Source organism: Equus przewalskii, chromosome 2 (genome assembly GCF_037783145.1).
Source record: "Equus przewalskii isolate Varuska chromosome 2, EquPr2, whole genome shotgun sequence".
Taxonomy (NCBI): domain Eukaryota; kingdom Metazoa; phylum Chordata; class Mammalia; order Perissodactyla; family Equidae; genus Equus; species Equus przewalskii.
The window spans coordinates 25,597,252-25,623,537 of NC_091832.1; the positions used below are offsets into that span (position 1 = coordinate 25,597,252).

The following is a 26,286-nucleotide window of genomic DNA, read 5'->3' on the forward strand; positions in this document are numbered from 1 at the left end:
GTTGCTTCTCGTGAAGATCCATGTGACGAGGTCCCCAGGAAACAGCAGCGAATGGGGATTGGGGCAGAAGTCACGAGAGGAGGGGGTTGGCCATGTCTCCAGTCTTGAATCCTCGTCAAGAGGACACCAAGGGGCCACGGCTGTGTGTCCTGAGGACCAGCCAGGGGGACACTGCCACCCTCCCCCGCCCCCAGCCCTGGCACCGAGCCAAGGAGCGGGCTTCGATGTATGGCAGGTTTGTGCTCTGTGGCTGGGCGCCCGGAGGGGCTGGCCCGAGGAACGGAAATAGCTGGGTTTGGGGAAGTCGCGTGGCTTGGCCAAGCCAAGCCAGCCCGCAATGTGCTGGGCAGCCCTTGCTGCGGCCCTATCAATGCCCCATTTGAGGCTCACACAGGAGTCCTTTGACAGGGCTGGCTTTGCACCCACTGAGAGGGCCTATTTGAGCTGGATGCTCGGAAAGGGTTGGGCTGGGCAGGTGAGGGCTGCCGGGACCGTCTCGCCCTTCGAGGGAAGGAGAGTTGGCCAAATCGAGCCCAGGTCACCAAGCCAGAGCACCTCAGTTCCCCAGGACTGTGATGGTAGCAGGAACGGTCCCCCATAATTGAGTGGACCCTGCATGCATCCTCTCTGTGCCCCACGCTGTAGGCGCTGTGTGATGATTATTCCTGAGGCTCAGTGTGGGCAAGCCTCTTGCCTATAGTCACGATCCATTGAGGGGCAGAGCTGGGGTTGACTCTAACAGGCCTGACTGGAGCCTGAGCTTGTCCCTCTGGTCCTCTCTGGCCCACCTTGTGCACCTCACAAGGCGAACAGAGTGAGGGCATCATTCGAGAACCTTGGAAAGCCCTTAAGATAGGGCCTGAGTTGTAACCGTTGCTGTGTGCCTGGTGGGAGGACAGGCCCGGCTCAGAGCCTGGAACTGCTTGTGATGGAGGACGGCATCCACTGTGGGTCCTAGACCAAGGCTGACTGGGAAGTGGTGCAGGCGAGGCATGCTGGGGGCGTGAACTCAGCAGAGGCCATGCGGCAGGGACTCAGGAGGCATTTGGGAAGAAGGACCTGCAGGGCCTGGACATCAAAGTGAGGGAAAGGGAAGGTCCAGGCTGGCGCCCAGGTTTGGAGAGCATTTGGGATGGTGGTGCCCAGGTTTGGAGAGCATTTGGGATGGTGGTGCCCAGCTCTGAGCCGAGGACACAGGACACGGGATGGAAGAGGGTGTGCTGAGTTTTGGGGGTGTTGCATTTGAGCTAGCTCGGGGGGACACAGGACGGGAAGGGCTGTGGAGCTCAGGACGCAGCTGTGTCTATAGGTCTGGAGGTCAGGAGAGAGAGGAGGAAGGTGGTTGGGATATGAGTGTCATCTGTGGATGTGTGGGTGAGATGTCCTGTGGGTGGGACGTCAGCCAGGTTCCTGGAGGTGCTAACCCGTCCGCTGGTCACGAGGCTGGCCCGTGGCCTCCTGTACACGGCCCCAGATGAAGACGCCTCCTTGCCCTGTCCAGCCTCTGGCTTCCAGCCTGCTTAACCCCTTGTAGGGCCTGAGAGCAAGACAGCACGGTGAGGCGTGCCAGCCCCAAGAGACACCTCATACACAGAGGCTGCGGCCGGAAGGGGCCGAGGACAGGATGGGCGACCCAGTCATACAGCAACATCTGGGGGCGGGCGGGTGAGTCCACCCACTGTGCAGGTGAGGAAAAGTTGCCCCGAGCTGGTGGGCATGCTGTCCCACTTTGCAGAACCTCTGCCTGACTTCTGGGGAGACCAGAGATTCATGTCCAATCAAGCATCCTGGGAACGCCTCCAATTTGCCATGAAATAGTTGTAAGTGTCAAGAAAAGCAGTTTCCAGGTTAAGGGAAGTCGAGGGGAAGACCCATCCTTGGGTTTCTGGGTGGCATCAGGCTATAAGAAGCAGCTACCGTGGGTCTCTGCGGCCACAGGCCCCTGCCCGCTACCCGCCCGGACGGGCTCCCCTGGGGCCAGTGCTCAGTGCCAGCCTCTCTCCTGGGCCTCCAGGAGGACGCCTCCCTAATTAGCTGCCAAGAGTGTTGCGATGGGCAGCAGGCTGGCAGGGCCGGCCGGCCACAGGGAGCCACAGCCCGAAATAAATAGTCTCTCTGGGAAAGTTCTGCTGTCACCTCAGAGGCCCAGGTGGTCCAGGAGGACCCTGGCCTTGCAGCTTCCTCTGCTCCATACGCCGGGGGACCGTCCAGGCAGGGGGACAGCACGGGCAAAGGTCTGGAGATGCGACCACATGGCAGAGGGACACTCCAGCCTGGGTGCCGCCGTCTTACCTCTGACAGCTCACAACGTGCAACGCTGTAAGTACGTCCAGCCTTGACCTTGACAGGGCCACGCTGCTGAACCTTTGTATGTCGGTGGAGCTGAAGTCCTTTCAGAGGGCTGGGGAGGAGCGGCGGTGTTCTAATGCACTTCAGCTGGGGCGATGGAGGAACGAGGGACACGCCAGGGACGTCCCTGGGCACCTGCCCAGCTCCTCTGCCCTGGGGAGATGATGTCAGGGACCTCAGGGCTCGTGTGGGAAGGGAGGTGTAAACGTCTCTGCGGTTGGCCATCCTTCTGAAGGCTGTGGGTAGAAGGGCCTGGACACTGACGGTCCTTGGTTGCCCGTAGTCACTCCGTGAGTCAGACGGGGCCAGGCCTTGCTTCCAGGTCGCCGACTTCCACAGGGTGCTTTCCCACCAGCCTTCATCGCTGACGGCACCACAAAGGGAGGGGCCTGGAGACTAAATTAGGAGAGTGACCACCGGGCTGTAGTTTTGATATGTTAATTAGCACCTGGTCCTTCCCTTACGGACCCTGAAGCCACTTTCTTCAAATTGAGAAATGCTGTGTTTCCTTGTCAATCCACTCCCCTCCCCCACCCTCCCTGGTTCTACCCCGTGTATACCACCTGCGGGGGCAGAATTCCAGATGGCCCTCAGTGACCCGTGACCCTGATCAGTCTCTCCCCTTGAATATGGGCAGAGCCTGTGAATCTGATGGGACAGTCCTTCCTGTGATTAGGTTATGTCACAGGGTACCGTTGGCTTTAAGCAAGGGAAATCATCATGGGTGAGCCTGACCTGATCAGGTGACCCCTTACAGGGGCTGGGCTCTTCCTGAAGAGAGGGACTCAGTATGGCAGCGATTTGAAGCCTGAGAGGGCCTTGGAGGGGGCCAGATGACAAGGAACTGTGGTGGCGTCTAGGAGCTGAGGGTGGCCCCTGGTCAATCAAAAGGACTGGGGCAAGGGGGAGCCTCAGTGTGACAACCTCTGGGCACTGAATTCTGCCAACCATCACGTGAGCCTGAAAGAGGATCCAGGCTCCAGAAAGGGATGCAGCCCGGCTGACGTGGTGGTTGCAGCCTTGTGAGGCCCTGAGCAGAGAGCCCAGCTTAGTTGTGCTCAGACTTCTGATCGACAGAAACTGAGGTCAGACGTCTATGCTGTTTTAGGTCACTAAATTTGTGGTCATTTGTTACACAGCAATCAGAAACAAATACACCACTCCTTCCCAATTTGGCGGAATTTTATTTTTCTCTCCTAAGCTTTTAAGCGGCAGCAGCAGCAAGAATCCTGAAAATCTGCAGACCTGGTCTGTGTGGCTCCAGAGTTTTGAAGCTGAAGGATGAAACGGGTGAGCTGACCACTGTTGACACATCTTCATCTGCTCTTCTCAGCTCTCCAGAGGCTCAGTTCGGAGGCTGGCTGGAGGATTATATTAAATTCAGGGCTCAGATCTTTGAGAGGGAAGGAGACAAATCGAAATGCCACTGGGGGCTGGAACCGGGCTGGTAAGGGGCTGAAACCCGTGTGTCATAAAGGATGGTTGTAGGAAGCGAGGATGTTTTCATAAGGGAAGAGTGGACTCAGTGGGGGCGTGACCACGATCTTCCGGTCGCTGAGCACGGATCACCAGGAGACCTGCTCGCTCTCAGAGCCAGATGGAACCCTCGGGGGGTCAGAGGGCTCCCCGTCCGAGAGGCGCTCTGCCATAGGCTGGACAGCAGCTTTCCCGAGACAGGAGAGAACTTGTGCTGCTTCTGGAAGGTTGGATGTGACCGGTGGTTGAGTTACATCAGAGCCACCTAGAGAGCTTAGAAACACGGATCCACCAGCTCTGGGGTGGAGCCTGGGAATCTGCATTTTTCTTTGGAAAAACCTAAAACCAAACTTTGTCGACAATTTAGAGATAACTGAAGGAAGTACAAAATAAGGAATAACTTGCAAACACATCAAGGTGAGGCGTCTGCTCAGAGCCCGCAGCTCCCAGTTGGCTCCGGGGTCCTGTTCGGACCCTCCCTTCCTCGCCCTCACCTGCCCTGCCTGTCAGGGGCCTGCTCTCCCCGACCCCCGGGAGGGCCCCAAACACGTCCTGGTCTTGGACCCCCACCCTTGTGAAAGCTTTGCCTTAGCTTCGCCTAAGTTGCCCCCAAAATAGACCCTGAGACAGAGACTTGCACAGGAAGTTTCTCTGGGGAGGTGGTCTCAGGAAACACAGAGGTCCCGGGAAAGAGGGGAAGTGAGACAGGGAAGGGATAAAAGCCAGTAAAAAATGCATAAATAAAAGGGTCACCTCTGTGGGGCTCACTGCTGCTTGATCCCCCGCTGCCCTCCTCACTGTCAGTGTGCAGCTGTAGGGAAAGCCACAGGTGGGCTGCAGGGCCATGGGGCGGGTCCGCTAGGGTTCCCAGCGCTAAACCCAGGCCTGCCCCCTGCCGCCCCCCAGTGCCCACTCCCTCTTCCAGCGTGATTGACACTGGGAGCCACTCCCCAGGGAAAGCTCCACCAGCTGCCCCTGGGGGCGTGGGCTCACCCTCTGGCCCCAAGGACGCATCCAACGCGGTGGCCTCTGTATTTTTAACACCCTCTCCAGGTGAGCACAAGGGGTGGCCACGCTGGATTTCCTGGTCTAGATGACCTTTGAGTTTCCTGCAGAGCCTGACATTCAAGGTTTCATGTTTCCCCTAAAACAAGGTGAGTCACTGTTTATCGAGCACAAACTCAGATAAGGTGCCTGTGCCAAGGGCAGCATCGGAGGCGCTCATGGTCTCGTAGGGGAGAGTCACCCAAACCAGTAAGGAAAATCCGAAACAGAATCTGCTGCAATTAAGGGGAAAAATGTGCTATGAGGAGGGAGTGACTCATTCTGTGGCAGAGAAGAGAGAGGGATGGGGGGGGGTAGAGGGGGAGGCAGAGAGACAGGCAATGGCCTGGGGAAGGTGGCGAGAAAGAGCCTGAGGAGTCTGAAATGCCCAGCTGAGTTTGACTTTTCATCTAGAGGTGATGTAGGGCCAATGGGAGCTTTCTTTTTCTCTTGGGAAGAGTGACAGAGAGTGTCACTGCTCCTGAATACCCACCTCCTCCCCCTGGGCTGCTAGGCAGAGTCGGCCGTGTGCTCCTCGTCTGAGGCTGTTCGGAGAGACACATGCTGTCTCTCTCTTGACTGTGTGGCTGACCCAGGACTTGGAAATGGCAGGACAGCAGCGTGCAGGCAGCCTTGGGGAGGGCCTGTGCAGGGAGGCACCTGTCTAGCCCGGGTCTGCATCACCAGAGAGAAACAATCCCCGTGTTAAGCCATTGTGATCTGAGGGCTTGTTTGTTACTGCAACTCACCTATCCTGTCCTGACCGATACAAGAAGGTGCTGGAGAAACAATAAACACGGATGCAGCATTCAATACACCTCATCCTCCTCCATCCTGTGATATTGGCGTTGAGATCCCGACTTTACAGACACGGGACAGGACAGCAGCCAAGTGAAGGATTCACCTGAAGTCAGCTGGCAGGTGACAGAAGAGGGACTCAAACTCCGCTCTGTCTGGTTCCGGGGGTTTTTCATTTCACGAGTTTCCTCCCTGTCTGCATGCAAGCCCCTGGTGGAATGCGAGCTAATTTTGGGGGGGGGGGGTATGTGGATGAAAAAGTTAAATTTAATTAACTTTGAATTTATTTGAAGGCACATTGTAATAAATATATAAACTGTACATCAAACCAGTGATTTCACGGCTACTATTTTGTAGGAGGAGGAGAAATTTTTTCAAAAAGTGCGTTGATTTAGAGTGAATTGAAGAGAAGGATTAACTTGATAACAGTAAAGCTGTAGGTGGATCCAGCAAAACCGTGATGACGGTGGGCGAAGGATGAAGGGGGCACCCGGCCCTAGACCAGGTGGCACCTCTCGTCCCAGGAGCGCGAGCTCACCAGGTCTGCTGTTGAGGAAAAGACTGGGCGGGGGGCGCAGGGGCGGGCGCTGTGCGCCTTCCGCTGAACCACGCTCTGCTCACGGCCCCTCACTTTATCACAAACGCTCTCTCTTGGATAAAACACTAAAGGCTTTAAGTTTCTGGAAACCTGAGGTGTGTGAAAACAAGGCCGGGGAACAGCGGGAACCCTTCACGGCGGCCGGTCCCAATCGAAGAAGGCCCCTCCACGCATTTTTTTCTCGGGCCCATACCGGACGCACTGTTCCCGATTTTGATTCCCGGGGAAAAATGTTTCACATCTTACAAACACAAATATTTATTTTCTTTCCTCAAGGTATAGGCTGAACCTCCAGCTCCGCTCCCCCCGCAGCCCGCGCTCCCGCTGTGGAATGTTCTTTAACCCCCTTTTTGGGTCCCCATCTCTGTTCCTGAAAGCTTACCTGTGGCATATTTCTGGAGCTCCGCTGGTGAGGGGGAAGTGACACAGAAAAGGCGCCTGTGTTCCTCCAACGAGGCCACAGAACCGCCATTCAGAGCCGGAGCTGAAAGGGCTGTTTCACGGGCCCAGCTGCAGCCCCTGCCAAGAGGGCTTTGTCCCTGAGCTCCGGACGCAGCCCTGTCCATCGGGGAGAGAGCGGCGGGGGCGTGGGGGGGGTGGGGGGGGCGGGGAGGGGACTCCAGCTCACGTCCTCCTCGTCCACCACCAGCGGGACCCGGGGGCGAGCTCTCTGCCCAGGGGTCACTGCGGCTGACCCCAGGCTGACCCCTGTCGGTTAACATGGAAATGGAAGTGGATCATCATTACTTCCTTCTTTTAATTCATTTCTTCATTTGCTCACCAGATGCCGTGTGCCAGGAAGCATGTGTGGTCCTAGGGATACAGTGATGATTGAGATGGGCAATGCCCCCGCTTGGAGGGAGCTGGCATCCTCTGGGGGGTCGGTGGCGGGGGGGTAACACTTTTTTTTTTTTGAGGAAGATTAGCCCTGAGCTAACATCTGCCACCAATCCTCCTCTTTTTGCTGAGGAAGACTGGCCCTGAGCTAACATCCGTGCCCATCTTCCTCTACTTTACATGTGGGACGCCTACCACAGCATGGCGTGCCAAGCAGTGCCATGTCCGCACCCGGGATTGAAACCTGCGAACTCTGGCCGCCGAAGCGGAACGTGCGAACTTAACCGCTGCGCCACTGGGCCAGCCCCCGGGGTAGCACATTTATAACACAATTTTGGGAAATGGTAAGCACCACGGTGCCCATGCCCTACAGCAGCTCTGGAGAAGAAACTTTGACTTACAGGTCATAGAGAGAAAAGAAAGCAGCAGCTTCAGCTGGTTTGGGAATTATACACATAAATGAAACTGAAATGGGAGAAGTCAGAGAGAAAGGCTTTTTGCCTCCTTGTTCTCTAAAACTGGGGCAAAGGGGAAGAGGCCTGAGTTCCAGGCTTGGCTCTGCCCCTAAACCGGCTGGACAGCTTTAGGCAAGTCATGTACCTCTCTGGGCCTCAGTGTCCTCTCTGACAAATGGGCTAAGGTCCTTGGATCTGCTGGCCTCACCGGTTTGTTGGGAGAAGGAAGGTGACACGGTGATGGAGTGAGGGACTGCCACGTCACGAGTGGAGGGACTGTTACCTTTATTGTTGAAGATTGTGAGAATGCTGGTTGGGTCTGCTGTGTCCGGCAATCACTTTTTAAAAACTGTCCATGTGACGGGCCCGGTGGTGTAGTGGTTAAGTTTGCGTGCTCTGCTTTGGCAGCCCAGAGTTTGCGGACCTACACGCTGCTCATCAAACTACATTGTGGAGGCGTCCCACACACAAAATAGAGGAAGATGGGCACAGACATTAGCTCAGGGCCAATCTTCCTCACCACAAAAGAAAAACAAAAAATGCTGCATGTACATTTCTCTTTATTGAGGAATAATCTACACAGAGAGAAGTGTTAGTGATTACACCCCCTGGAAGGATGATTGTCCTTCAACCCCTACAGCTACCTCTGTCCTCTCGTAGCCTCCTCCCAGTGAGGCAGGCAAGCTGAGAGCCACCATTTCCTTGTCATTCTGCGTGATGTCAAGCTGAGGCTCAGAGATGTTAAGTCACCGGCTCCAGGTCACACAGCCAGTGAGCAGCAGAAGTACATTTGAACCTGGGTCTTTCAGGCGGCCAAGCCCATGCTCTTTCTGCTCCCATCAACAACTAGACCTGGATGCAGTGGCAGGGACCAGTCCTGGTGATGGTCCTTTATTCACAAGCCTTTATTGTTGCCTTCTCTGTGCAGAGCCTGGGCTGGCCTGGGTACAGAGATGAATCAATCAGAGCTCCCCGCTTGTGGGTGAGACAGACAATGCCCAGAAGCACAGGGAGGGGGCCTATCCCAGGGGGCTGGGGGAGAGGTGGGCATGCAGAAGGTGCCTCAACCATGGCCACATCCAAGCAAGCAGGGTGGCTGAGAGCACTGGCCTGGGGCCTTGTCCTGGCAATGACACTTCTCAGCTGTGTGATGTTAGACAAGTTACTTCACAGCTCTGTTTTCAGTTCCTCATCTGGGAAATGAGGGTAATAATAGTAGCTGCCTTGCAGGGTTGTCAAGAAAATTAAATGAGACAGTTCATAGAAGTCTGCTCCTGCAGTCAACCCTGGGAGGTAGGCACTGTCAGCGTCCCCAGTTTCCAGATGAGGAATCCAAGGCACAGAGAGGGGAAGTAACTTACCCATGGTCACACAGGCAGTATATAGCATACCCAGGTCATTTGCCTCCCGAGTCTGCGCTCTCAACCATCTTCTCCACTGCCTTGTGCATACTAACTGCTAACATACACGATTCTGATTCTGATCTTGAAAGATTCTGTCAGGCAGAGAGCTAGCGGGAGGAAAGGGCATTCTGGGCAGATGGCTCTGCCTGTGCAAAGGCCTGGAGGAGAACTCGAGAATCCAGGAGCAGCTGGAGAGCGGGCTGTGTGTGCAGAGGCAGGGGACAGCCAGGGCTGCAGAAGGGGAATTGTGTTCAGGGAGGAAACTGGGGTTGAACTGCAGGTGGAGGAGGATCTGGGTGTGGGACGAGGGTGCCGGGCTGGGGCACGAGGCCACCAGACTCTGGTTTCCCGGGCTTGGCGTGGCGGCTTCGTGACGGCGCAGGCTCCAGGCCTGGAGGAGCCGCCCTCCGCCCACCTGAGATTTCCTGAATTCCAGCGCAGCTCTGGTTGCTTCTGCAGGCAAAGGAGCCCTTGTGGTTGCAGGGGCCTCTCGGACCCAGGCCAGGCTGCTCCCTTCCTCTCCAGGCACACACACCTCCATTCAGCGGGGGCCCCGCCCCTCCAGGGGGCTGGGGGCCAGGGCAGCCACCCCCACGTCAGTGGGGGGCCGCCTGGCTGGGAGGCTGGGCAGCGAGGTTGATAAGACCCGGCCCCCACGGACCCCCGCAACTGTGCCGGCTGCTGTCCACGCTGCCAGAAACATGAAGGTCATCTCTGGCACCAGCCTCGTGCTGTGCGGCCTGCTGCTGCTCCATGCCCCACGCACACTTGGCCTCGCACCCCCGTCCAGAGGTGAGGGGGCCTGTGGGAGGTGGGGGACACTGGGCGAGCGGCCCCTGACCAGCAGTCTGGGGGGTCGGTCACTGAGATGGGCAGAGGCTAAATGGGATGCAGGATGGGGAGAGGGGCAGGGAGGCAGGGGTGCCAGCAGGCTGGTACAGGAGCAGGCAGAGATGGTGACATCCCTAAGGCCCAGGGCAGGGGTGACCCTCGGTCTGTTCTGCTGAGGGACATGAGGGGTCGCTCGAGGCCTTTCTCTGGAGACCCTGAGCCTTCCCTGGGGCTTCTGAGCCCCCAGGCTGCCCTCAGGGACCATGTACACTGCAGGGCCCGCGGTCCTCTGGATCATGGAGGGCAGAAGCTGCCCAGAGCGTCTGCTGACGTCTGCAGCTGCACCGAGCCCAGGGCCAAGCTCACGGCTCGTTCAGGAGGGCAGCTGGGGGGGGCCAGGACTCCATCCCCTCTTTGAGTAGCCCTCCAAGCACATCCTGGACTGGGCTCCCTACGAGGCTGCAGCACTCTCAAAGTTTCAGCCTTGGGCACAGAATCCTAGAACGCCCAACTCTTCCTGTACAGATGGGGAAACTGAGGCTGGAGAGGGGCGGACCTGCCTAAGACGACACAGTGAGATAGCCCCAGAGCCTCCTGCCTCTTGACCCACTGCTCTGTGTGTGGCCAATTCCTTCTCTCTCTTTGGGCCTCAGTTTACTCATTTGTAGCCTCAGCTAGTGGGAACCCGGGAAGGGCTGTGAGGTCATTTCTAAGGTCCCATGAGGAACTCTGATACCCAGGTCGAGGGCACAGTGGCTGGGGGCTGGGACAGCCAGCACACCTTCTCTTTTTGGATTCTTCCTGAATCCCCACTCAGGAGTGGCTGGGATCCAGTGTGGGGTGGAGAGGGGACTACATCCCACCCGCTGCGGGCCCAGGCCAGTGAAAGCCTCAAGCAGGCAGCTCCGTTCTCCCCCCCGGATGGATGAGAAAACTGAGGCTCCCCTAGGGCCACAGCGGGGCTGAGCCGGGATTCGAACCCTGTCTGCCTCCTTCCGTTCCATGCACTTCGAGCACCCGGTGCCGCCTCCCAGGGCGTCTGGAAAGACATGCTCCCCGGGCTGTGTCCGGGGCCACCTGGTCAGGCTGCCACGGTGGCCACTAGGAACTCCTGCCCCTTGCCCTGCCCTTGGACACCAGCCGGCCAGCTCCGCCGGGCGGAGGGAGACTCGGTCCACTTTGGTGATTCGCTCTGATGCTCAGATGAAAGAGGCCGTGTTGACGGGCACTGCGTGGCTCTCAAGGCTGTGCCCACCCCGGACGGCCCACCCTCAGTGCCTTCCTGCCCGGCTAGGAGAAAGAGCCGCCCTTGGTTTGTGGCAGCCCTTCTGGGCTGAAACCTGAAAAGTGGGTTTTAAAAGCTGTCCCCCTGAATGCCCACTGTGTGCCCAGCCCTGTGCCGGCACATCTGTGCCCTTGCCTCATCCTCAAAGGATCCTGTAAGGATGGGGTCATCAGCTCATGGTACAGACGAGGAAACGGAGGCTCAGAGAGGTGAAGTGAGTTACCAAGGGCCAAGGCTCAAGCCTCGTCCTTCCCTCGGGGCTGAGCTGTGTGGCCTTTGGCAAGTCGTTCATCTGTGTGTCTGCTCACGCGCTGACGAAAGGACCCAGCCAGCCGGGCCCAAGTCGTCTGCTCTGCCTGAGGCCTTGAGTCCAGATCGCAGCAGCCCCTGATGCTCGGCTCCTCTGCCTCCGAGCGTCTTCGGTCCAGCCTCCTGACCTCTGCCCCTTGCTCATCGCCCTCTCTCTCCTGCCCCCTCCCAGGGCACCTCTGTCGGACGCGGCCCACGGACCTGGTGTTTGTTGTGGACAGCTCGCGCAGCGTGCGGCCAGTGGAGTTTGAGAAGGTGAAGGTGTTCCTGTCCCAGGTCATCGAGTCCCTGGACGTGGGGCCCAATGCCACCCGCGTGGGCCTGGTCAACTACGCCAGCGCCGTGAAGCAGGAGTTCCCGCTGCGGGCCCACGGCTCCAAGGCCGCGCTGCTGCAGGCCGTGCGCCGCATCCAGCCACTGTCCACGGGGACCATGACGGGCCTGGCCATCCAGTTTGCCATCACCAGGGCCTTCAGTGAAGCCGAGGGTGGTCGCGCCAGGTCCCCCGACATCAGCAAGGTGCGTGCCCGCCCTGCTGGGTTCCCGCTGTTTGTCGGCTCCCACTTGTGCTAAGAACTTTGCCGGCACGCTCTTTGGTTCTCCCGACACCCCCGCGATGGCCGTTTTATTGGGGACCAGACCCAACTAAGAGAAGAGGCTGAGCTGGGATCGAACCCCTCTTTACCCACCTTCCGACCCCAGGAGTCACAATGGGGTGACGATGATTTCAGGGTGGTTGACCTTGGCTCCCCAGCCCGTCTGAGCTCCTCGAAGGCACAGCGAGAGGGTGCAGATGCTTATGTGATGGTCAGGGGCGTGGACACTGCCGCCGGCCTGTCCACGTTCAAGCCCCGGCTCCACCACACCAGCTGTGCCTCCCTGAGCAGGAGCTTCAGCCCGTGCGCCTCAGTTTCCTCACCTACAAAATGGGAGCAACACAGCGCCTTCTCAGAGGGCCGAGGCAGGACTAAACGAGTTCATCTGCTGAAGGCGCTCAGCACAGCGCCTCGGACCCAACAGGCCCCATGGAGGCGTTAGCTGAGTTTGTATTTAGTACGCCTTTGAGGGGAGGGGCTCAGAAACGCAAAGCAATGCCCCCAAGTCACACTGGCTGGGGCTCCAGGCCGAGCGTGAGCGTTTGCACAGAACTTGCACCCGTGGGGCAACGTTTCAGGACTCAGCCCGGGGCCTGTGAGGCCGGTCAGTGTCCTCTCCCCGCAGGGCCTCCCACCGGCCTGCGCCTCCCTCTCGCAGCCCTCGTGGGCCTGAGGAGTCGCTATTCATCTGCCCAGCGCCCCAGCCCAGGGGAGGTATTCTTTCTTATCGCCCTCCGCGCCCCACTCTCTGGCAGGCAGACGTGCCTAACGTGACTGCCACGCGGATAAAACCCTGCTCAGAGGTGGTATCCCCATTTTACAGATGAGGAAACAGGCACAGGGAGCTTAAGCAAGTTGCCCAGCTAATAAGTGGTAGAAGTGTTCCCACAGATGCTGGCGTATAATCCCAGGCATTACAGCCCTCCAAGAAACGACCTGTTGGGTAGCCTGCTGGTCTTATTCTGTGGGGACCGTTCACAGGTTCTGACGTGAGGGTGATGGTTGTGGTGGGCGAGAGAGGAGAGACCCTCCAGCAGGTGACACTGAGGGTCTGGGGGCGCTGGCTCAGGACATCAGGCGTTTAACCTGGAATTCAGCTGTGGGGGCTCCTACCAGGTGGAGTGAAAGTCCCAAAGCTGGATTGAAGGGGGACAGCAGCGACACATGGGGACTGTGGCAGCATCTGGCAGTGATGGTCACCAGCCAGGTTTTTAGTGCCAGGAGCCCAGGCCTTTGGAGGCGTCCAGGGCAATGATTCTAAACTAGTAGCTGCCCTTCCAGGCTCCCGACCCTGAGTCCTCTTAGGAGGACCTGGCCACCCGCCCTGATCCAGAGGAGGGAACGGAGGCTCAGGAAGGGGGTTGTCACCAGGGAGCTGCATTGCTAACCCAGGCCCGTCTCAATTGCAGTCACCAAGACAAGGGCAGGGACCCAGGAGTCCAAGTTGACCCAGGTCAGACGCAGAGAGGCAACCAAGGGGGCTGATCCGAGCCCCAGATTGGGGCCGAGCTGTGGGGACCCCAACTTCAGGGCACTCCCAGGGAGGGGGAGGAGGGCCAGGCTCGGCCCCCGCGGTCTTCTTTCTAGGGTTCAGAACAGAGGAGCCTGTGGGAGGGAGAAGACAGTCTTTCCTCTACGGAAAGGGCATGTAGCATCCCGCGGAGGGAGGGGGGAAGGCGGCCTCTTCCCCCCAGTGCTTGGGCATCTATGTGGGAACCGCCCCCTTCCCAGGCCGAGACGGAAGGACGTCCAGACTGGAGGCCCAGCCGCTGTTCCTTAGCCTCCGCCGCCCTCTGGTGGCCACAGGCAGAACTGCACGGCGCTGGGGACACGGGCTCGGCTCCGTCCTCGGTGGCCACGGTCTAAGCGGGGAGACATCCAGAGGCCCCGGTCGGATGTGTCTTTCTGCCACAGGAAACCTGTCTCCGCTTCCGCTGGCCAGGTTCTCTTCCCCGGGGCAGAACACCTGCCACAGACTAGCCGCGTGACTGGGCAAGCTGCTCTGCCCTTCGGGGGCCTCAGTGTCCCCTTCTGTCCGGGGCCCCGGGCAGGGGCTCCCCGGAGGGCCAAGCGTCCCAGCCCATTCGGGCAGGATGGCCGGGCCTCACACGCTCCCCGCGTGTCGCAGGTGGTCATCGTGGTGACAGACGGGAGGCCCCAGGACAGCGTGCGCGACGTGTCTGCGCGGGCCCGGGCCAGCGGCATCGAGCTGTTCGCCATCGGCGTGGGCCGCGTGGACAAGGCCACGCTGCGGGAGATCGCCAGCGAGCCGCAGGACGAGCACGTCGACTACGTGGAGAGCTACAGCGTCATCGAGAAGCTGTCCAAGAAGTTCCAGGAGGCCTTCTGCGGTGCTCGGGGAGGCGGGATGGACAGGGCAGGGGCGGGGGCGGGGCTTAGAGAACGGGGCGGGGCCAGGAAGGGGGCGGGACCACAGCGTGGGGCGGGGCCAGTACGTGGGCGGGGCCGAGAGTGTCGGTGTCGGGGCGGGGCCAGGGCTGAGACACTAAAGGTAAGGGCGGGGCTAGAGCTAGTGGGAGGGGACAGCGCTGGAGCCCGGACGGAGTCAATGTTTGGGGCGGGTCCAGGGCTGGGGCGAGGCCTGGGAGGGGCAGTGGCCTATATAGGGCGGGAACTGAGAGAGAGCCAACATCAGGGGCCCGTCTAGGGCTGGGGGCAGGGCCTAAGTGGGTTTGGGCAAAGTGAAATTTGGGTCGGATTGGGGTAAGACTAGCGCCGAGGTCGGGACCTGATCCAGGGGCGGGTCCCCAGCCTGGAGGCTTAAAGAAGCTGGGGAGGGACGAGCCAAGAGCCGTTTCTATGTGGTAGGGTCCTGGCAGGGACGAAGGAGGGTCCCGAACCCGGTAAGAGGAGGCGTTTGGTCAGGCGTTTGGGCGCCAGGCTTCTGTGATGAGGGAGAGGCCGAGAGGCCTGGGCACTGGGCAGGAGCAGTTTCAGAGTCCAGCGCAGAGGGGAGGTGGGCCTGTGAGGGGTCTTTGGGGTGGGACCAGTCAGATGGGGCGGGGTCCCGAGTAGAGTGGGAGGGGGGACAGGGCAAGAACTTTTCCCCATTTGTAAAACGGATCTAAGAAGAGCATGCCTTTTATTGTGAGGGTTCGATGAAATAATGCGCGGTACAACACTCAACGTGTGGACTGAACAAATCCTTGCTGAGCGTCTTTTGCGTGCTGTTCATTGCAGCGTGTGCTGCTCTAGCCTCTTGGGGTCCAACAGGGAACAAGACAGATTAAAGGTCCTGCTCCTGTGGGCTGTACCTTTGTAGCGGGAAGTTTCAATTTATCATCAGCATTGTCACCTTCTTCAGGGACATAAGCTCTGGTGCAGTGATTTTGGCCTGGGCTGAGGGTCTGGGCCACCTGGCTGAGACCTCCAAGGCCCTGTGACTGTGAGATTCTGAGTCTCCTGTCCCTGCAGTGGTGTCAGACCTGTGTGCCACGGGAGACCACGACTGTGAGCAAGTGTGCGTCAGCTCCCCCGCCTCCTACACCTGTGCCTGCCACGAGGGCTTCACCTTGAACAGTGATGGCAAGACCTGCAATGGTCAGTGGGCTGGACACAGGCAAGCCCGGGGTAGGGTGGAGGGGCCGGGTTGGGGCCTCGGTCACACCCCTGGAAGCCCATGGGAGCCTCCTTACACTTTGCCTCTGGACCAATCGGCAAAAACGATAGACACCTTGTGGAGTTTGGGGTCTGCAGTAAGTTCTCTTGCAACTTCTGTGCCTCTTTTTGTCACAATGGGTGGTAGGTTTAGTGTGGTGGAAGGAGTCACACAGTCTTGAGTTCAAATCTTGATGCCGCCACTTCTGGGCTGCGTGACTTAGCCTTTAGGGCTTCAGTTTCCGATGCTGTAAAATGGGGCCAGGAACTTTGGCTTTATAGGGGGAGTTTTGAGGACAAAATGGGATGATCCCCGGCACAGAGCTTCGTGTGTGGTGGGTCCCCAGCCTGTGATCTGGACGGATGGCTCTGTCCTTAAGCTTCATCCTCTCACCTCCCCACCCTCCCTAGTCTGCAGCGGTGGTGGTGGCAGTTCAGCCACTGATCTGGTCTTCCTTATCGATGGATCCAAGAGTGTGCGGCCGGAGAACTTTGAGCTGGTGAAGAAGTTCATCAACCAGATCGTGGATACGCTGGATGTGTCGGACAAGCTGGCCCAGGTGGGGCTGGTGCAGTACTCGAGCTCCGTGCGCCAGGAGTTCCCGCTGGGCCGCTTCCACACCAAGAAGGACATCAAGGCAGCTGTGCGGAACATGTCCTACATGGAGAAGGGCACCATGACTGGGGCTGCCCTTAAGTACCTCATCGACAATTCCTTCACTGTGTCCAGTGGGGCTCGGCCCGGGGCCCAGAAGGTGGGCATCGTCTTCACGGATGGCCGGAGCCAGGACTACATTAATGATGCTGCTAAGAAAGCCAAGGACCTTGGTAGGTGCTGCCTGCCTGGACCCCGGACACCACTGATGGCCAGGGGTACACAGGGTACAGCCCAACTATAGCTTGTCTTAGTGTCTTTTCTAATTGGCGCCCTAAACCCAGGTTCAATGTGAAGCAGACAGGATGGGTTCATGCATCTCTTTCTTATACTGATGACAAAACCAGGCCCCAGAAGAGTAAGTGGCTTGTTTTGATGGTCCTTTTAGGTGGGGCTTGGAACTTTTCCGGTTGAATCTTCCCAAGAACACACCAACTATTGGAAGGCAACCCCACTTTGGGACAAGCCCGAGCCTCAGTTTTATCACCTATCAAGTGGGAATAATAATAACCACCAGATGGACAGTTAGGAGAGTTGAATGACATGACGAAGCTTCCAGTACAGGAAGTTAGCACAGGTCTGACGTACAGTAGAATCTCAGTAAATGTTGATTTCCTCAATGTCTTTCTCCCAGGCACTGTGCCTGCAATTCCAGCACCTGCCACCGGGAGGCATGCCTGGGCATTCTCCTGGACGCTCCCCTGGGGCTGCTGGTCCCCATGGCCACCCTTGTGCATCTTGTTCCTCTTGGCAGGCTTTAAGATGTTTGCCGTGGGCGTGGGCAATGCGGTGGAGGACGAGCTGAGGGAAATTGCCTCCGAGCCTGTGGCCGAGCACTACTTCTACACTGCTGACTTCAAGACCATCAACCAGATTGGCAAGAAGTTGCAGAAGAAGATCTGTGTGGGTGAGTGAGGGCAGAGCTGGCACGATGGAGCAGCAGGTGGGGCTCTGTGTGTGTGGGGGGGGTGGAGCCATCCTGGAACTGGGCGTGGGTGGGGAAAAGCAGGAGCTGGGGTGGCACCAAGAGCTGGCAGCACCAGGAGGCGGGCTGACCGGTGCAACTCTCACTGCCAGCGGGCATATGTTGATTGCTCGTTGCACGAATGGCACTGTTCTCAGTGCTCTCCTAATATTCAATTCCTACCAAATCTTAACCCTGCTACCTCCCCCGATCCTCCCTGGGGACCTCGCCAGCTGGTTCCCGGTGGTAAAGGGTGTGAACTCCAGGGCCAGGCAGGCCTGGCTTACATTTGCTCTGACACTAACTAGCTGTTGGTCATGAACCAGTTCCACTTCTCGAGTTCTTCGTTTATAAAATGGGATTAATGACTTCAAACCCAAAGAGTTGGGGTGAGGCGTCACCAGATGACACAGAGGCCCCTGCCATCGTAGTCCTGCACACAGTAGGTGCTCAGCGTGGAGATGCTGTCACTGGAGCTCTTTTTGGGGCTCGGAGGGAGCGGACGACATTCAGGGGTCGCCCCCTCCATCACTCCTGGGAGCACTGTCTCAAGAACTCTACATGTCTCTGCCTTCTCAGATCTCCTGGGCCCCACACTCCCCCGAGACCCCCTAGTCCTGGCCCTGGGCAGTGCCCACCCTGGCCCCCGCTGGGCAGCCACTCACCATCCCCTGTTCTTTCCTTACTTCCTGCCCGCTCCAGAGGAAGACCCGTGTGCCTGTGAGTCCATTGAGAGATTCCAGGCCAAAGTGGAGGGGCTGCTGCAGGCGCTGACCAGGAAGCATATCCTTTCGTCAGGCCACTGGGGACAAGGGGCGCGCAGGGGGCAGGGCCTTGGGGGGAGAGGGGAGGGAGCCACGCCCCCTCTGCGGTGGGTCAGGGCAGGCTCCTCCTTGCCTGCTTCCTCCTGAATTCTGGCTGGCTTCTGGCCAGATAGGTTGGCTCCGGTTTTGGTGCTGACTCTGTCAAAAGCAGAGGCTCCCAGAGGGTAAACAGAGAAACTGAGGCAGGAGCCAAGATCTAGAGACTGGACACACACACAGAGTCCTGGACATGCTCAGGTGCCCCGTGGACTCCCCATTTCTCAGGCTCTCGGTGACGTGACTAACACCAGCCCCCACTGAAATGGGGCTGGGCCTCGATCGGGTCCCCTGGCTCAGGCAGGACTAGGTGGGGGACCAGCAGCCTGAACCTGCAGCTGGGCGGGGCTGGCATTCAGGGCTCACTGTGACCGGCTCAGTGTTTTGGAATGCACCATTCCGAGGACAGGGGCAGGGCGAGTTTTGACATTGGGAAGAACGCATGCTGGGGGGTGGGGATGAGAGAAAGCCCTGGAAGAGGGGCACTCTGAAGAAACAGGAAGTGGGGGTCCCCAGTGCAGGGGCCACCCACATCGCTGCCCTGCTCTGGGCAGCCTGCACCTCTCCTTAACTCGGGGTCCACTGGAAGCTGTGAGTAAGCGGCTGGCCATCCTGGAGAACAGAATCGTCTAAGGCCACCTGTCCTGCTATGGCCTCTCCATCTCCCGGCCCCAAGAGCAGCTCAGAGTCCCGCGTGTGTCCCCTAGAGCCCCAGTTTAGTCAAGCTTTGCCATTTCAGTGAGGGGGCTGGGGAGGGGCAGGGCCCCCGGAAGGCACGAGGCCCCCCCACCCCTGCCATCCTGCGAGCCCTGGCGGGGAGTGTGTGTCTGAGTGTGTGCTGGGAGCATGTGTGCGTTTGGGAGCACGTGTGTGCCTGAGGGCAGGCGTGTGTCTGGGAGCAGGGACGCGTGTGCGTGAGTGAGAACACGGGCGAGTGTAAGAGTGAGTGCGTTTGCATTTTTTTCAATCAAAAGCTTAATATATTCCTATTTTTTTAGTGCACCTTTCTTGACTGCGAGACGCTGTGAATCTCTTTTCTGATTTCTCTATTCCCTTTTAAAAAACAATTAAATGTGATTTAACTTAAGCACTGAAAGGGGCCAGAGGCGGTGTGGTTATTTGCAGAGCAGGAGGAAGGACTGATGAGGGTGGCGGGTGATGGGGGCCATTGCAGGATGGTGGCGGTGGTGGTAACAGCGATGACAGCAATGACTCCAAAACCAGTTCGCGTTTGTCCTGCCTTTTCCATTACAAATGCATTTATGGGATCTCACTTCATCCCCCCAGTAACCCTGCCCAGAAGAGACTTGCGTCGTCCTCATTTTACAGATGGGAAAGCTGAGCCTCCGAGGGATGGGGTGACTTGCTCAGCAGTGGGCCAGTTGGAGAGAGGGAACTTGAATCCAGGACTGCAAGACAGCGAAAGAAAAAGGCATTGGAGAAAGACGGCCGAGGCACCAGAGGGACTCATTCATTCATTCACGCATGCACGCGTGCAGACAACACTTACAGAGTGCATGGCTGCTGTCGGGCAGTGGGGAGATGGTGGCCTCTGGGACAGACTCAGGCCCTGACCTTGAGGGACTTACAGTTGAGCAGGGTGCCCTGTCACCCGCACCCCAACTGAGGAAAAGACAGTGGGTTTAGGTTGTACCCGGAGCCCCCGGGGTGAGTGTGTGTTGGTGGGTGTGAGTGTGCGTGCGAGGGAGGTGATGGGAAGGGTCCCAGGCTGAGCCCGGGCTGGCCCTAGGTGCCCCTCTGCCCTCTCCCCAGGCCCCTCTCAGAGTCCTCTCTGTGGCTTCCTTGGGCTTCAGCAGCTCCACCCCCACCCCCAACACGGACAGCTGCAGCCCTCACCTCAGGGACCGCACAACGGGAGACTCCTGACCCCCTGTGCCCTCAGCCCTGCGCGGGGTCTGCCAGCCTCTCCCTGGCCCCCTGGAGCAGTGCGCCTCCGGAATCTCAGTCCCTCACCTCCCAGAGGGCGAGCTTGGGCGATTTTCTGAACCCATTCTTGTTTAATGGAGCATTTTTAATGTTGCTACTAGATTCACACTTGAGAGCGTGTAAAAGGCTTTTTACAAGGAGCTCAGATCATCCTGAAGGATCTTCCTGTGAGGTAGTTGAGGGAGGCAGAATAACACCACCAACAGCACGCCGGAGCCACACCAGCACAACAGCACACCCTCACCAGAGTAACCTAGCACTCACACAACCGCCGGGACAGGGACCTGGGCACCAGCACACACACCTTTCACCGAGCCCTTTCTCTGTGCCAGGCCCTGCGCTGGGAGTTTTTCTGCCGTCCCAGGAGGCTCCTTGTCACAGCACTCCACCTGTGGCGATTGCTGAGCCCACACTGCCTTTCTTCTAGATTGTCTCACTCCCCACACACAGAGGGAGGGCAGGACAGCAGCACCGATGCCCTGTGACTGCTGCACTCAGCTGATTGGTCAATGGGAGGACACCTGACCCCCATTGAGCCAATCAACATCTCTCTTCTGGGAATTTGGATGGGAGGACCAGAGTGACCTGGCTGCTGGTGCCGGAGCTGGGAGGTCCCTATCTTCTTCCAGGTGTGCCGAAAGGCAGAGATTGGAGGCTGCATTTGCTGGGTCTCTGATGGCTTTCCAGTCCAAGGGGGTTTCAGTTATTTATTGCTGTGTAACAAACTACCCCGGAACTTAAAACCACCACCTCTTATTGTCGTGATTCTGTGGGCTGACTGGGCTCATTTGGGTGGTTCTTCTGCTCCCTGTGGTGCTGGCTGGGGCTGCGGGTCTCAGCCAGGCTGGACCATCCAGAGTGGCCCATGCACGTGTCTGCTCCCATGGTAGACAGGGCTGCCAGCCTGGACATCTCTCTCTCTCTCCTTCTCTCTCTGTGTGGTCTCAGGGCCCGACCTTCTCCACGTGGCCTTTCTGGGGGAGGAAACTGGACTTCTTACATGGCAACTCAGGACTTCCAAAAGCTTCTTAAGTCTGAGGCCCAAAATTGGCCCTGAATTAATTTCACTGCATTTTGTTGGCCAAAGCAGTCCTAGGCCAGTCCAAATTCAAGGGGTGGGGAGACAAATTCCACTTTTCCAGGAGGGTGCGTGTCAAAGAATTGTGGCCATTTTTAATCCACCATGTGGGGTTATTCACTGGTCCCCCTCAGTGGGCCTGGCTACGCTCCCTGCCTTGGCCATTCATAAGACACTAGGAAACCTTAGCAAAGTTTAACGCGGTGGAGTCATGCAATGTGAGAGCCCTGACTTAGCTGTCCTCTCACCTCCATTTCCTTCCACCCCGTGGTGGCCTTGGAGTCTGGGTTCTCATCCTTCAATTCCAGGAGGTGACTGATCATCCCAGGTTCCAGCACCTCTCCTCAGTTGCATGGTGATTCAGTGGGGCCTTTCTCCTCTCTGAGTCCCGCAGTCTATATCCATGGAAAAGAGATACTGGCATGGCCTCACAGGGGGTTGCAGGGTGCAAGCGAGATGCGTGGGGAGCCCTCAGCCCAGTGCCACCCACATGTCACATCCAAAGTGGAGTTGGCATCGTCGACACCATCTGGGGGGTGGTTTCCTGGCCACAGGGACAGGCCACACCTGTCAGTTCCTCAACACCTCCCTTGCTCCCATCTGGTGCCGGTGTCCCTTGAGCTGCTGTGGCCACCTGACCTCCAGTGGCCATGCCACCTGGGCCACCTGTAACCCACTGGGAGACCACCCCAGAGTACACACTGTGACTCTCTGCAGTCTTCTGTTCCTCAGTGGGGAGCTTGGCTCACCTGCATTGTGTTAGTGGATCCTGAGCCCCCAGCTCCACCAGGAGAAAAAGACGAGGACAGCCTTGCCTCTGCTTTGAGCAGCACCGCCTGAGTGCGCCAGGGCTCCGGGAGGCGAGGTGTAGAGGGTGGTACGAGCCTGCAAGCTTCTGGGGACAGCAGCCTCCTCTGTCACTCAGTCACGCAGCAAACGACTACTGCACCCCGGCCAGGCCCTCTTCTAGGCCCCAGGGGGAGAATGGAGAACAGAAACAGACAGAAGTCCCTGTGTTCATGGGCTGATGTTCCCGCCTCACTTTACTTCTTGCTGTGTGAGCCTGGACCTGTCATCCCCTCTCCCTGTGGGCCTCAGTTCCTCATCTGTTAGATGGAGAGATGATCCAGAAACGGAGGAAAAGAGAAAAATCCCCAAAGGGGTGTATGGTGTGTCCTCAAAATCCGAAAGCTGCCAGTGCTTCTTCTGTGAAGTCAAACAGGATGGAGATGTGCCGGGGCCACCCTTCCGGCCTGGCAGAGACCAAGCCCAAGGCTGAGTTTCCAGGAAGCATCTTGTCGGGAGGTGATGGTAGCGGAGGGGTTCGCAGCCCCTTCTGTGGAGTCATATGGCCCTGAGTGTGGCTCCGCACGGCCCCCTCACCTTGGACAAACTCCTTCACCCTCTGGCCTCAGCTTCCTCAACAGTAAACTGAGCAACAGCATTCTCCTCACAGAGTGGTCGCGCTGAGGGCACCCAGACAGACAGAGGGCTTGGTGTGTGGGCAGTCAGCCCCGGAGGGCTCCCTGGAGGAGGTGACAGAGGTGGATTTGCAGGGAACTTGAGGGCTGGAGGGGGCCCAGTGGTTGAGCAAAGACCTGCAGGGGAAACCTGGAAAGTGAGGTGTGTTGGGAGGGAGAGGAGAGCCGAAAAGGGGCAGAGAGGGAGCGGGAAGGAAGCAGTGCAATTAGGCTGTGGGCTCTAGGGCCAGTTCCAGTCTGATTTCCGTCTTCTTCCCTCCCCACCCCTTCCACAGTTATTAAGCATTGCCAAAAAGCCACAGCGTACACCAGGCACTGGGAATAGAATAGAAAATGCCCAGATGGTCTCTGGCCCCATGGCCCTCACAGCCTGGTGGGGAAGACAGCATTAGACGGGAAGTTGCACGGGAATCTGGCTGTGACAGCAGGATGGAGGGATCAGGGTGTGTTGCAGGGGCATGTAACAGAGGGTCCAATCAAGCCCTGGGGAGGTGGGGAGACGTCCTGGAAGAGGCGGACCTAAGTGTGGATCTAAAGGCTCTTCAGGAGTTAGGAAGGTAAAGGCGGTGGTGGGGAAGAGCATGTCAAGTGGAGGGAGCAGCATGTGCAATGGCCCTGAGGCAGGAAGGCTCCATGTGGCAGGAGAGCAGGCATGAGCAGGGAGGAGGCCCAAGATCAGCCTGGGCAGGGGCTCCATTGGGAGGGTGGTGTGAAGCCATTGAAGCGTTTTAAGTAAGATGATGGGACCAGATTCTCCAATGACAAATGGGACTTGTGCTTCTCCCACAAACACCTGGATGGGGTGTGAGGTGGGCTGTGAAGAGGCCTCAGCTGGGACGGGCAGGGGCCAGAACTCCCTATCACATGCCGGGGGAGGTGCAGGGACCCCGAGGCTGGCTCTGCTGGGTCACAGGCAGGGCGCCTGACCCACCTGTTGGGACGAGGCAGTGAGAGCTCGGGCTGGGTTCAAATCCTTACTTGTGGGAGACTGGGGAAACTGCTCATGATGGTGGCTCCGAGGGCCCCAGTGAATCCTTCCAGGGACACTGTGTGGCAGCATTAGCGTCACCCAGGTTACAAGCAATGGGACTTGTCCGAGTATGTGGAGGAGCCAGATTCCTCGGTTTGCCTGACGCAGAGGCCTTTCCTAATTACACAGCTTAGCTTTGCTGCCTGTGGTCGTGAACGTCAAGCCCCAGGTGCGTGGCAGGTGCTCCGCAGCTCCCAGGGGCCTCTCTCTCCCGCATCGTCCTTCCAGGCAGTCAGCAGGCTCACAGCTCGGCAGAGGGTGGACCTGCTCCCAGAGGAGCTGGGCCCAGGGGGCTGAGGGCAGAGTGGGCAGGGTCGGACCCCAGAGGAGGGGGCTGGTGGGGCCAGGCAGGGAGCGAGCGCCCCGCCAAGCAGACTGGGAGTTGGAGAAGGTGCTGGACGGGGAGACTGATCCGAGTCCAGAGCCAGGGAGGAGCCCACAGAGTGAGGCTGGGGGGGGCCACAGCTCAGAGGCTGAGAACTGGTGGGCCTGAGGCTGAGCTCGGGCCTCCTGCCGGCTCAGGCCCCAGTGCAGGCTGAGCCGAGGTGGGTTGGGGATCTGGGGCCTGTGGGCTGAGCCTCAGGATTTTTCATGAAAGTCACAAATGGAGGGGGGTGTTGCCTAGGACACAGCCATTGGGGGGGTGGGCTGTTTCCTGTTTCCAGCATTCCTGCTGGAGGAATTCCATGGCAGGAAGGAGTGTGCAAGACGCAGCTGGCAGGAGAAACGGTAAGTCAATCACCCGGACACTGGACCACAGGAGCCATGGGTCAGAATGGGTGAGCTGGGGCTCTTGGCTGCAAGGGAGAGGAACTCCACACCACCCAGCTTCAGTGCAGGAAGGGGCTTGATGGGATCCCGTGGCTGAAGGTGCTGGGGGAGGTGCTGTGCTCAGCCTCGTCTTCAGGCCTCTGGCTCTCTCCCTGCTTGACTCTGGTCTCCACCACAACAGCCTCACACCCAGGCAGGCCCTCTCCTGGAGACCACCCCACAGCCTTCTGCTTGCACCTTCCTGGCTCCACGTACGCAGAATTCAGCCTCACTGGCTCATATTGGGTTCTGCGCCCACCCTTGAGCCAGGGGGTTTTCCTATCCCTCGGTGATGGGTGGATCAGCCGCACGGGACCCCCGAGGCTTGAGAAGGCTGAGCAGTGGTTCCTCAAGGAGGAGGGCTGGTCATCTGATACCAGGTGTGGGGTGGGCAGAACTGACAGGTGTCCCCAGTGGTGGGGTCAGAGACGGGTGGAAGCCCTGTCTGGAATCGATCCTGTGGATCATTCTTCTCTGCAGGGGGCTGGGGCTGGGGGACCGAGCTCTTAAAGGGCCATGTTGCCAGGCTCCGAGGAAGGCGGGCCCGGCATCTTGGGGTCTGTCAAACCCAAACTCCCGCTGCTAACGCATCCCAATTCTTCCCACGTTTGCCGCGGGTCCTGTGAAATCCACCCTCTCCGTGTAATTGCCTCGTCTCTCTGCTCTCCCTTTGATTAACAGACGGTTATAAACAAGTCCCAGAAAGAAGGAAAACCGGCATCTCCCCCGGGCAGCCATGGTCTATGGGCAGAGGCGAGTTACTTTGTAATGGATATTTTTGTTTTTTTGATTTTTGTCTAGATAAACAGGACTAAACTAATTAGGATTTTTTTTTCTCCTTTCTTTCCTCAGGTCTTGGACTACAATGGGAGTCTCTTGGCCCCACAGTGAATTGCTTACCAGGTTTCAATAAGGGGTTTGTCTTCGCAATTACAGTTCATTACTGGATTTACAAGGGAGGGAAGATGGCAAAGTCTGCTAAGGGGATTGTTCTGCATCTCTCCTTTTTAATTACATGATTTTCTCCTAGACCAATACGCTGTGAAAAATGCGGGGGTGGGGAGTTCCCAAGACCCCATCTGTTCCAGATGCGAATGCAATTAATACTGGAGGAGGGGGGAGCTGCTCCCCGGCTTCCTGCTGCCTGAGGATGGGCCGGGCCTCCTCTCCGAGCCGCTGTGGGGCTGGGAGGCTTGGGCATGGAGCTCGGTTGGCATCAGGGTATGATGACATGGGGAGGGGACAGCTCTGCTCATGGGGGCACGGCAACCTTTGAGCGTTTGGGGTCAGAATCAGATTTAGGCCACCCGCTGAGTTACCATGTTTTTATCCTCCACTAGATGCTGGGTGACAGGTGAACAATCTTTCATTCAAATGTCTCAGGGATACTTTTCATAAATTTGTTTCTCAAATGGGGAAACCAAGGCTGCCAGTTGTAAAGTGTCACACAGCCGGCAAGTGAGACAGCTGGGATTTGAACCCTGGAATCTCTGGCTCGAAAGTCAGGGCTCTGTCCAGACCATTGCCTCTCTGAGGTTCAGACTCACTATAATTTGGAAGGGGGTTCTAGTCCTTTCTCCGCAGGTTGGGACCATAGCAGGTTGACTCCCCTTCCTGTCTGCTTCTTTAGTTCATTCTATACACTGATACCAGAGTGATGATCCTACTGTACATATCTGATCAGGTCACACCCCTGCTCAAGAACCTTCTCTGGCTCCCTATTGTCTGCAATATAAAATTCAAATTTGGCTGGACACCATGGGCAGTGTATGATCTGGCTGATGCCCAGGCCTGTTGGACTCCAAATTTCCCACTATCCCCACTTGCCCTTTGCTGCTACCTGGTGGCCCAGTTCCCCATCT

General features: G+C 58.1%; 1 protein-coding gene and 1 long non-coding RNA gene across 8 annotated transcripts; one reads left to right on the forward strand and one right to left on the reverse strand.

Moving 5' to 3' along the window:
- Window positions 1–3,513: 3,513 nt before the first annotated feature.
- On the reverse strand, window positions 3,514–6,953 carry LOC139079734 (uncharacterized). 7 transcript variants are annotated; one of them, XR_011533622.1, is made up of 6 exons: window positions 6,648–6,953; window positions 5,619–5,783; window positions 5,363–5,513; window positions 4,819–4,969; window positions 4,579–4,636; window positions 3,514–4,045 (listed from the first exon to the last, which is right to left on the reverse strand). It is a non-coding gene; the product is annotated as an uncharacterized lncRNA (long non-coding RNA). The 7 variants fall into 7 exon arrangements; XR_011533624.1 differs by having other exon boundaries at window positions 3,514–3,710; window positions 5,619–5,892; window positions 6,648–6,837; XR_011533618.1 differs by having other exon boundaries at window positions 5,619–5,892; window positions 6,648–6,837.
- A 2,486-nt stretch (window positions 6,954–9,439) lies between these two features.
- MATN1 (matrilin 1) lies at window positions 9,440–19,174 on the forward strand. Its single transcript, XM_070596594.1, has 8 exons — window positions 9,440–9,752; window positions 11,558–11,904; window positions 14,110–14,332; window positions 15,417–15,542; window positions 16,011–16,427; window positions 17,009–17,161; window positions 17,921–18,001; window positions 18,662–19,174. Exons 1-8 carry the CDS (start codon window positions 9,662–9,664, stop codon window positions 18,709–18,711), a joined length of 1,488 nt encoding a protein of 495 aa, XP_070452695.1. The 5' UTR covers window positions 9,440–9,661; the 3' UTR covers window positions 18,712–19,174.
- The last annotated feature ends 7,112 nt before the right edge of the window (window positions 19,175–26,286 follow it).

Bases quoted from the DNA above. Each gene is read 5' to 3' on its own strand.
- MATN1 (XM_070596594.1), top strand. From the start codon at position 9,662: ATGAAGGTCATCTCTGGCACCAGCCTCGTGCTGTGCGGCCTGCTGCTG. The intron at 9,753-11,557 runs GTGAGGGGGCCT...GCCCCCTCCCAG, and splicing joins CCTCGCACCCCCGTCCAGAG to GGCACCTCTGTCGGACGCGG. The intron at 15,543-16,010 runs GTCAGTGGGCTG...CACCCTCCCTAG, and splicing joins TGATGGCAAGACCTGCAATG to TCTGCAGCGGTGGTGGTGGC.